The sequence below is a fragment of the Gymnoscopelus microlampas genome (assembly GCF_963454915.1).
Source record: "Gymnoscopelus microlampas genome assembly, chromosome: 5".
Taxonomy (NCBI): Eukaryota; Metazoa; Chordata; class Actinopteri; order Myctophiformes; family Myctophidae; genus Gymnoscopelus; species Gymnoscopelus microlampas.
Window position 1 is genome coordinate 51920095 of NC_139942.1, and position 11544 is coordinate 51931638.

At 40.4% G+C, this 11544-nt stretch overlaps 3 protein-coding genes across 6 annotated transcripts in view; 1 reads left to right on the forward strand and 2 right to left on the reverse strand.

Annotated features, from left to right (window-relative positions):
* LOC311044700 (chymotrypsin B-like) overlaps positions 1–774 on the forward strand; it is a 43614-nt gene extending 42840 nt beyond the window's left edge. For 2 of the 4 annotated variants that reach the window (XM_084056450.1, XM_084056447.1), the window contains one exon: positions 1–771. This exon is cut by the window's left edge and continues 114 nt beyond it. In XM_084056450.1, the coding sequence (XP_083912576.1) occupies positions 1–48 (48 nt within the window). In that variant the 3' untranslated portion in view covers positions 49–771. The other 2 variants (XM_084056448.1, XM_084056449.1) reach the window with 2 other exon arrangements.
* A 1992-nt stretch (positions 775–2766) lies between these two features.
* On the reverse strand, positions 2767–7045 carry LOC311045890 (vascular endothelial growth factor receptor kdr-like). The gene is made up of 4 exons (XM_084057958.1): positions 6951–7045; positions 5698–5803; positions 3858–3979; positions 2767–2937 (listed from the first exon to the last, which is right to left on the reverse strand). The coding sequence occupies exons 1-4, from the start codon at positions 6980–6982 to the stop codon at positions 2886–2888; spliced, it is 312 nt and encodes a 103-aa protein (XP_083914084.1). The 5' UTR covers positions 6983–7045; the 3' UTR covers positions 2767–2885.
* A 77-nt stretch (positions 7046–7122) lies between these two features.
* LOC311045171 (vascular endothelial growth factor receptor kdr-like) lies at positions 7123–9648 on the reverse strand (the record flags this gene model as incomplete). The annotated part of the gene is made up of 4 exons (XM_084056982.1): positions 9578–9648; positions 8990–9102; positions 7658–7780; positions 7123–7293 (listed from the first exon to the last, which is right to left on the reverse strand). Exons 1-4 carry the CDS (start codon positions 9618–9620, stop codon positions 7123–7125), a joined length of 450 nt encoding a protein of 149 aa, XP_083913108.1. The 5' UTR covers positions 9621–9648.
* Between the last annotated feature and the right edge of the window lie 1896 nt (positions 9649–11544).

Genomic DNA, 11544 nt, shown 5'->3' on the forward strand with positions numbered 1-11544 from the left:
GTCACCAACCTGCGCGCCTGGATGGACCGGACCATGGCTAACAACTAAACTGTAAACAGCTGTCACTATGATTGGCATCTACACAATCAATGCAAATGATTGGTGTATTTGTCCTTGATGTGCACATTGTCTGCAGTGATGAATAGGGCTGTCGCGATTACGAAGTTTTACTTGACAATTAATTGTAATACAAATAATTAAATTACTTAATTATATTAATTGTGTGGCTTTTAGGCCTTATAAGTTGTTCAGGGCAGATATGACAAAAAAATACACAAAGAAATGAATACCAATAATCGAAAGAAATTATGTATTATGGACAAAATAGGCCATATTTAATATTTTACACTAAAGATTTGTTACACAATAGTGGAAATAGATGATCTACAAGCTCACAACGCGTTGCATCACGACGCGTTTTGAGCTTGTAGATCGTCTATTTCCACCATTTCTGAAGAAGTTTAAAAATGTATGAACCTTTCTCAACATGGAAACTATTATGACAATTATGGGAAAATAATTGCGATTATCTCAACTAATTACAATTAGACGATTATGTAATAATTGTGACAGGCCTAGTGATGAATGCTTATTGCTTATTGCTTGAATTAATACATCTTGGAATTCCAGTTTTGGTTCCCAATCATTTCTTGGTGCTTCTTCTTCTTACAGTAGGCTACACGTGAGTTGAGTTGCTGTAAATATGCGTTCATAGACAGGATTAGCCTCATCTGTGACCTTCTCCTTCATTGTTGCTCCGGAACTCACACAGCATTGTGATCCAGAATTGGGGTTCCGGCCGAAACAGTGCATTTTTTAAAACCGTATTTCTCTACATTTGTGCAAAAAACAATTAAGACTGTCCAAAGTTATATTATCATATATCATAGCAGCACTTGATTCTAGCAGCCCGAGCCCCGTGGGCATCTGCTTCTTTCTGTGATGCCCCACTCCCGTATATGGAGTTATGGGAGTGTGCTCTGCTTACGCTGTTCCTTGGTTCCTAGGTGAACAGGGTGGGGCAGTCTATCTACTAATGGCTCATTGGGCCCGGTGCCTCCAGGAGTGTATAAAAGCCAGCCCATGATCAGTCTGAGTTGAGATCCAGAGGAGAGAGGACTGCCGTCCTCTTCAGCTGTACCCTGCTCCCCATGCTTCTGTTGTGTTTTGTTTGATTATTCTTTCCACCACACCACTGATTTACTGACTCCACACCTCATTGGATCCTTACTGTTATCATGTTACTTTACTTTCAGTTATCTCTTAGTTGCCTGTTATGAGTTTATTCGTTAATAAAATACACTTTGTTACACTTTTCATTGGTATCCCTCCCCAATTATTTGTCGTGGCAAGAGCCAGCCATGACAAATGGGGCGTCCGGGATACACCCACAGACAAAATGATAACAACGTTTTGTTTTATGTTTTCCCTCAGCTCTGTTGTATTTGAGGGAATATTAAAGACCGCAGTACAGTAGATGTAAAAGAGGGCATGCCCATATATGGGCATTTTACTGATGACATCAGCAATCTCTATATATGGGATTAAAAGGGCTAAGGACAGATACAGAGATCCGGTTGTCTAGACTCTAGAAACACAGATCCGACCTCTATATATACTGATGTCATCAGTATATGCATAATTAATTGTCTCCGCCAGGAGACATTGTTTTCACTTTCCACATGTCAACCTAACATTGGTCAAGCCTCACGTGACACGTGACAATACCGTGAAATAGTGTGATCTGATTGGCTAGTGACGTATAGCGGCCTATAAATACATGTGTCACTTTGAAAGAGTCTTACCCTGCGTTTTAACAGCGGGCAACTCTCGGGCGATGCCGGGCAACATCGCCCAAAATATAATGAAAGTCTATGAGAGCCGGCGATCGGGCGAAGTGGGCGGGGGGGCGATGAAAGATGGATTTTCTTTATCTTTTTGGGCGATATCGCCCGGCATCGCCCAGAGTTGCCCGCTGTTAAAACGCACCGATAGCCTCTTTCAAAGTGAGGTAAGACAGGAATAATCACGAAATGTAAGGACCCTGAGAAATGGCGGATACTGTAACAATTGGATAGGACACTTACACAGACAGGACAGATAGGACACTTACACAGACAGGACGGATAGGACACTTACATAGACAGGACAGATAGGACACTTACACAGACAGGACGGATAGGACACTTACATAGATAGGACGGATAGGACACTTATACAGACAGGACGGATAGGACACAACACAAGTCTGCTGGCGGAGACTTGTGCTCCGAGGAGCACTTTTTCTAGTTAATTAATTAATTAATTAATTCAAGGTTTTATCTTGGTCTTAAGCCATGTACAGTGCAAGTCACTACATGGAATAAAACAAACAGCACAAAACAACAGCGACACAGTAAAGGTGTAGGCTGAAGCTATAGCTTATAATGCCTACAACCTTCTTAATTTAAAGTATATATAAAACAGAAACAACGGCAAATATCTGTGTGATAGTATGTACATATTCAAACCTTGACTTAGGGAACAGTCAGTCATGTGTTGGATGGAAGTGGACATCATTACAGTTAAACAATATAGAATTAGATCAGAGAAGAAAGGAGAGGAGGAGACACATAAAGTGCATATAACTGATTTGCATGATAAATTAAGAGAATGTATCCTGTGTAACTAATATGAATAATACATTTAGAGTCATGAATGTATATAAAGAAGAGTCCATTCAAAACACAGTTCAGTTCAGTCCAGTCTGTGCAGTGGTCACAGGCTTATAGCTCTTATTCAGCAGTCTGTTTTCTGCAAGAGCTTTTCAGGAGTCTGGTGCTCTTTGCTCCTGATGCTCCTGTAGCGTTTGCCTGGCTGTGGATGCGACACCAGAACCAACAACGTTATGATGATCCATCTGCTTGTCCTGCACTCCTGGCTCCCTCTGGTGGCTTGCTGGGGAAACACAGCAGCACCCAACAGTAACTTACTGCACTGAATTTCAACCTTGTTTTAATTTCAAGGACCCCCAGTTTGATAGGCATGGACCCCCATGATACCCAATCTACATTGTATATCGTTAGTGCCCTATTTAACCGAGAGCATTTGTACAGTCTCCATTTGTACAATCTCAGAGTTGCAGACCCTTACAATTTTCAATGTTGGCATTAAAGATGCAGTGCAATGACATATTTGGTCATTTTATTTGGAAGATTCAGTCTGAAACGTTGGTCCCTCCCCTTCAGGCTATGGGACGTTGGAATCTCAATCACTTCAGGTGTGCAACAGGGCAGCGTTTGTTTTACAAGTGAGAGAGATGGCCAGTTAAGCATGTTTGCTACTACGTGGCTTATTTCTAACCTATAATGTTTTCAAATACATATTTTAGTGTGCAGATTAAGTTTAAAATGAGCAAAACACCATCTGGATGTCATCTTGAATGAGATTCAAAACGGAGTGGCTCTGTAATTAGTACAATCAGCTGTGTTTGAAGAACGCAGCTATGGGAATCAAACAGGTGGACATAATCAAGATTCATTTATATTCATTAAAGTTGTGTTATGTCATCACGCAGCACGTTTTCGCTAAGACTGGCTTTTTAGGGACTTTCAATTATTATTTTGGCATCTATTGTTACTGTAGCTATGCCCATGATGACCACGAATATGCTCTAAAAGTGTGAAAAACATTTTTAATTTCACTACACCTTTAAGCAAGGTAAACACACATAGAATGTAGAGAGACAGTGTAGAGCCTCAGTAAACCAAGAAGAGACCAGATGGTCTGTGCTGGGGAACGGTGTGTGTGAGAGATGACATTCAGTACTGTGCGGCTTTTCCAGCAACAAGTATACGACCGGCACGACCGGCACTCACCGGGTGCACCCTGAGTCAGGGTGAGGGACGGCCTGCATAGGGGTGTCCTCTGATGGCACAGCGGCGCATGGGTCCCCCTTGGTTAGCGGTGCTTTGCTGATGCGAATGTAATCCTTCCCTTCCTGAGGAAAAAAACAAAAAACAACAACATCTTAATACACGCTGTTATTTTATGTTGATGTGATGTCACACATCATCTTTATCTCTTATTACATTGCAGACGCTGTTCTGCTTTCTTGTCTAATGTATCTGCTAATGTATCTGCTCTGTTTACCTGTCTGTCTGACTCTGAACTAATGCACTACCTGGACTAGAAGCTTCTTATGTGGTCAGAAATGGGAGCATGGCTATACAGTATACAGCTATTTGACAGTACCTCTAGTGTTCAAAATTTTATAAGTGAATGGGACTTTCCCTGCTATTGTTGTTGGGGATATGGAGATGAGGAGTTGAGCCTTTTCTGCTGAATAAATGCAACTGTAACCACCATAAATGGTCCTCAATCCCTTTTGATTTAAATATTTATTTATTTAGATTTATTTGATTTGAACAGTTTATATATATGCATATGAATGATATGTTAGTTCTTTCCATGGGAAAGTTGACAATTAGTTTTTGTGCCGGTAAGATAAGAAACCCTAAGAGGTCTTATGTGAGTAGCTCACCGCTTTACATTATGTACAAATGAATTATTTAAAGGTAGGGTAAGTGATATTTTTGGGTATTTTTTTGTTTTTTTGTTAAAAAGGTTAAAGTACTATATTCGGATAGTAATCTTTGCTACAGAGCGTTTGTTCGGTCACAGGGGTCTCTCCAGCTCTTTAGTAAACAGAATATAGTACATTTTCAGGTAGGTGACAACATGTAAGCCAATCATGAGAGAGCACTGAAAATGCATTTTCTGTTTAATAAAGAAATGGAGAGACATGGGAGACTCCTTTTCACTGAACAAACACTCTATAGCGATGAGTACTATCAGAATATAGAGCTATTTAACAGTTAGTTTAACCAAAGTAAATCACTTACCCTACCTTTAATATTAAAAACAAAAGAAAACAACTTAAAACTAAAACAAAAAATATAAAAACATATAAAGAAAATAGGACAAACGATAAATATAAAGTACATACTGAACAGAAAAGACAAAACAAAACAAAACAAAACAAAAGAAAATGTTTTGGACAAAGCAAAGACATGATGCTACAATATAGTCATGTGAAGAAAAAAAAATGAAGAGATCACTAGCTACTAGATGGAAATGTGCATTCCATAGTGAAACACCTTCATATTTTATGGCGAACTGCCCCCTGGTGGTGGTACATAGTGGGACATGTAATTGATTTTCTTGCCTGGTTGAGTAGGAATGAAAGCTGGAATATGGCTGGAAGTACTGTTTGAAATGATCTGGGAGATAGATACAGTGGTATTTTGTCTTGTAGGTGAATATACATGTTTGGAGGATATTTATATTCAAGATAGTTAGTATATTGAGTGTTGAAAATAGAGGTGAGGACGGATCCCATGGACTAGAATTTGTAGCTATTCTGACAAACTTTTTTTGTAGTATATATCATTTATGGAGGTAAGATAGGCTACTAGCCCACACAATATTACAGTAGCTTAGGTAAGGATATACTAGGCTGCAGTATAAGGTTATTAAACAGGCTCTATTTAGAAATTGGCTGATGTGTCTGATAATCCCCACTGATTTTGAGACTTTCTTTGTTACCTGGTTGATGTGTTTTTATCAGCAGTTTTTCTCATCAACCATTATTCCCAAAAATGGGGTGGAGGCTACTCTACTTATCTCTGACCGAAACATTGTGTCATAATACTCCACCTGCTGCACATGGAGCTGAAGCAGGGCTCCCAGACTCTCCACCAGCTCTGTGAAGGTGGGTCTCTCCAGTGGCTCTGCCTGCCAGCAGTCCAGCATGGTTTCATATCTGAAGAGAAGAGAATACTGTACAACACTGGACTCACTTTACTCCATAGACACACACCGGACATCCAATATACCTGGGCCAAGCTAAATCTCCCTCATTTAGCCAACAGTCTCTTTTAAAGGGATAGTTCACACAAAAAAAATATTTTTTTTCGATCGATTATTCACCCTACGGAGACTTGAATTCATGGATATTTTTTTAGTTTTTGTCTCATTCCTAAGCCAATAATTTGATGACCAGCGGACCGGCAGGCAGCGGTTCCGGTAGGAGACACAAAGGAGATTCTTTGTGTGTCCTACCGGAACCACTGCCGGTCATCAAATAATTGGCTTAGGAATGCGACAAAAACAAAAAAAAATCCATGAATTCAAGTCTCCATGGGGTGACTAATCGATAGGAAAAAAGTCATTTTGGGGGTGAACAATCCTTTTAATAACCTTTGAAATCACAACTTTAACTCTTTAACATACCGGTATACTGCTCAAAATAATTAAGGGAACACTTTGTTCCTTTTATTTCTTTAGCAGTATACGGTACATGGATTGGAATTTCCTGGCCATGTCCAATAAACTGTTGACAAATCCATTCCGTTGGCCCCATTTGGCACGGGATGCTTTAACAATCTGGATACTGCATACTCCAAGTCATAGGTCTTAATACAACCTTTTAGAGAGAGAATGTAGATTACAGTATGTGATCATGGGGTATAAATTGGGTTAACCCATTAAGACCTGAGGCCGATTCTACAGTTTTTGAAAAACGTGTTACTGTGGTTCTCAAACCTTTTCATGTCAAGGACCCCAAAATGTATATGTACTTGGCGGCAGAACCCCCGTCTCAAAATATTCTGCTCCAGGGACCCCCCAGAAGCAAATATTTGAGTTACAAATGCTCGCTTTCAAATTGTAACGATTTTTCAAAAATAGCCAAAGTGTAAAATAATCTTTTTTTTTATAGCTCAAATCAAAAAATTACGTGTTCCAGGTCTTAATGGGTTAAGACAGATAGGTGTGTTGAATAAGGTTTGAGAAAATCAGGAACAGAATCGGGTCATCGGGAACAGAAAAAGAATTGCAGGATTTCTCGCTGAAAGAAGGTTATGACCCACTATGGTGTAATTAGTGTACAGTAAGTGTAGGGTCCTTACATTTCAGAGGAAGAGTATGCCGGAGCCTTCATCCTGTCCCCCCTTTTCTGATTACAGAAAAATTCTTCATCAATTTGGAGGCCTGGGTATGGAGAGGCACCTGGGAGAGGAAAGTCCGGGGTAGAAGAGGAAAGTTACATAGTGCTGCTTTAAGTTCAGGCTATGTGAGGTTCTATAAAATCAACCCCAATAGAATCAACAGAGTCCAAGTATGTGGCCAGTGTCCTTTACCCAGGGAGAATGTCTCCCACATGAGAACTCCAAACGACCACACGTCACTCTGGCTTGTGTAGATCTGGTCGAAAATAGCCTCGGGGGCCATCCATTTGAGGGGAAGTCTAGCCTGTGTGCAGATATGGCATTGAAATCATTTATTATCTGTGTAGCTCATCTTATACTTATCAATACCATTAGTCACTGTCACATCTGTGTAGTCTTTGAGTTGTGTGAGAAAGCTACTTCTGAACTTTCAGACAAACATAGTTATCTGAACCGTTTTGTTTTGTTGCACATTTCCAAGGATGCATTTATTCATTCAGCCAAGTCAAGCCTATCTTGCATATTGTCATGCACTGCTCCCTCAGTGTTCTCAAGTTTTCAAGTTCTCTTGGGTGTTAAAATGTGCAAGACAGTAAATTACAATCACCAGAAGGCTTACCACATGGAAAACATTTCAATAGCTTGCTTAATAAGTGTACAATACTTACGTCTCCTTTGCGCACATAGTCTGGGTGTTTGTAGATGTTTCTGGCAAGTCCAAAGTCACATATCTTCACAACATTGTTTTCAGAAAGCAGGATGTTCCTCGCAGCCAAATCACGATGGATGCACTAATGAGGGAAAGGGGAAGGAAAAGACAACACAGTAATTGTCATTAGATTCTGGCGACATTTTCAAAATTAGACAAAAAAACAACTTTTTACCCCAAGTGCATTTGAATATAATAAGTTCATAATCGTGATAAAATTGTGTCTTCAAGCGTTGGCTAGCCTAAAGCGTTGCAGGAGGCTGGCTGTTACGGCCAGTGTTGCAATGCTGATTTGGTATGTGGTTGCACTCTATTTTAATGATGTGATAACACCTACACTACAGGTCACACAATGGACAATTGCTATGCATCTAGGCTCATTCATTCCTATGTTAATCCTAATTCATGCTGGTGTGACAACCGGCGGGCGGCAGCCTTTGTTAACTTTGTTGAGGTGTGAATTTAAAGTAGTTTTAAATCTATGCGTGTGCCTGCGCGTGCTCCTGTTCAAATAGGTTCCTGCACAGCGTACAATGCCGTCCCATGAGCAATGCAACCCTGGTTACGGGCCTATAAGGCCATACTGGGTGTGTGTTTAACCCTCTGTCAGTGGTTTCAGTGCTGCATGGTGAATGAAGGTGGGAGTGGCACTGGAGATTGGAGGAGTGGCGTGGAGATTGGGGGGACACCTGGACCTCATTCCTCAAAACAACCAGCCAGTATAAAAGCCTGAAAAGAACAGCCTTCAAGTCTTCTTTCTTTTACCAATGCAACACCACATGCTGAGACTCTTTTCCCAACTGTCTTCTAGAGTCATTCTAAGCCATTCTTAGATAGGGCTAACTTAACTATATCACAAACCTCTTCCTGAGTGCATTCGAACAGGGAAGCTTGTAGTGTGCCGCCATTTATATTGTTCCCCCTTTTGAACCCTGTTTTGCTTAGTTAGGGAGTTTAGATTGTACTTTTTGTTTCAGTGTAGATTAGGTTGCTTTCTTTTCGGGTAGGGTTGTTCTGGCTTTGGTCACCCTGAAGGTTGTGCTGTTTCCCTGTTTGTTCATCCCTCGTACATTTAAGTTGATCCTATTAATAAATTGTACACTTTTTTTGTTGACCCTGGTTTGTTTTGAAATATGTTACTCCTTTATAGCCTCTAGACCTTATAAGGTCGTAACACTGGCCATCTATGAAAGGGTGGATATGGATTGTGGGCGTGCTTACGTATAGACTACTGACGTCACAGATGACTGTAATTCCACATTTGCTGAAGTTTCCTTAAGGAAGTGATTACCTTGCGTGAAGCCAAGAACTCCATGCCTTTTGCAACCTGAAAACTGTAGCTGATCAAATCCTTCATTGTCAGCACCCTCTTGTACGGGTCCTCCTCGGGCTCTCGAGGTACGCCTACAGCAGGATAAAAACAATGGAAAAATAATATAGTTTTTTTTCCGGTATGGAAGGATTTTTCATACACGTCATAAATATGCGTTTAAAGTTCCTCTTCTAAACTGGATTTGAACCTGGTTTCCTGCGCAAGTGCTGACATTTTTACTATGAGCTAATAGAGCCTTCTTGCTTGCTCAGGAGGTACATTTTATTTTGACCATCAGATCAAACTTCATGATTCAAAAGTTACATAGAGCTGTTTTAAGCCCTATTTCAAATATCACATTTAAAACATTGTTTTTGTACTTTTACTGTAATTATATTTTGATGCCATTTCGTACTTTGAACACAAAACATTTTTAATACCGGCCTTATACTTTTAACAAAGTCGTTTTTGCTACTTTCACTTAAGTAAAGAATCTGTGTATATATCTTCCACCACTGGTGGAGGTGGGGATGTGGTGGAGGGAAGGAAGTCTTGCTTGGGCCTCACCTTCCTCGTCTTTCTCAGAGTCACAAAAGCTGGTAACTTCCATGATGGAGGATCTGTCAGAGCTAGTGCTGGCCACGCTCTCCAGGTTGTGCTACACACACACACACACACACACACACACACACACACACACACACACACACACACACACACACACACACACACACACACACACACACACACACACACACACACACACACACACACACACACACACACACACACACACACACACACACACACACACACACGTTCAGTAAGAGCCCGTAGCCTCATACAGGATAAACAAGTGAAATTGAAGCTGATAAATGGGTACTCTGTTCTGATTGGATGAAATTTGCAACCCATGTTTATTAAAGAGCTGGAGAGACAGGGAGACCCCTGTTACTGAACAAACACTCAATAGCATGGGTCACTCAATAACAGGTTGTCCGGGACCACTAGGGGGTCCTCAGAGTTACTACAAGGGGGCCACCAAATGTTTGTGTGATGGGGAAAAAAGAAAGAAAGAAAACTTTAACCATTTGAGCCCTATAGCATCCATATTCTGGGGGGAATTAACATTCGCCGAATACAGCCAAATCTCTTTGCCAACAAATAGTACATTACAAGCTTAAGTCGCGAGGTGAGCTTGTAAGTCTATTATTTTTGGCTACTAGATTTTCAGTCCGCTACACAGCCTTCAAATCTTGTCCTATATTGCGTTATATTGCGTTGATCAGAGCAATGGTCACTGAGTTATTTGAAGTGTTAAACACTGCTGTAACTCTGCTGTAGTGCACCATACTGTATGTGTGTAATTTAGGTTTTGTGATGTGACTATTCTCATGGCAGACCTCTGAACAGTGTTTGTGCCAGGTTTGGTGAGGAATGGAACGGAGCAGTAGTGCACCTCGCAAGTCCGGATGTTACGTTTGTGACGTCCACTATATACCGTCAGTCCACCCACCCTTTCAGACAATTTTGTCTGAGCTCAATGTCTCCTCCGCATCATCAGTGCCCATACCCTTACAATGACATAATAGAAGAAGAAAAGACAAACCTAGGAGGATGGTGTCTCACCTTGCTGACAACAAAATGAGCCCGTTTGCCTCTCAAGTAGTTGGACAAGTCACCATACTTGCAGCATTCCATAATTATCATTAATGGACCTGCGGATAGTTGAACAAAAGCGTAAAAAGCTGTACATCAATTATTTTCTTAGCGATTATTCTATCGTTTACCTTTTCGAGAAGAGTGCTTCTTTTTTAATCAACGAACTGACCCGAAACAATTCTAAATTATATTTTATAATTGACTTGTCTGATTAATCACTTAAGCTCTATTTTATACTTTGTTGTACAACGGTGTTGTGATAAAATAACAAAAATAGCTGATACAAAATATATTTTCTGTATTTTTGAATTCTTCTTTTTTTCATTCAAATTTATTATCAATTAGTTTAATTAACTATTACACCCCTACAAAGTGTCCACTGTAAGTCAGGCCCCAGTCTAACCCACCTCCACTAGTACCACACTTGGTACAAGCTCCCAGAAGATTGACCACATTCCGATGATGACCAATGTGGATTAGAATCTTCAACTCTGACATCAAGGCTTTCCGCTCATTAGCGGTAGCTCCCCCTGTTACAGCACAGAGACACACAAACATACCATGACATGATGGTTAATATGTCATCTTAACTCTCCAAGAGTAGGATTGTATAAAGATAATTGTATGGAGATAAATTATATATATATTTTAAGTTTGGTATCGTGCCTTTCAGCATTTTCACAGCGACGGTCTTGCAGGTAGAGAGCTTGTCAATCCCAAATGCTGTGGCCTCCACCACCTTTCCAAAGGCTCCGTAGCCCAGAGTTTTGCCTTGAAAAGAGTGAAGAATATATATGCTTTTATAATTCATTCTATGGTTTAGGGTTTGGGTTAGGATTAGGTTAATACTATACCCAAGACTATGGGTTAGA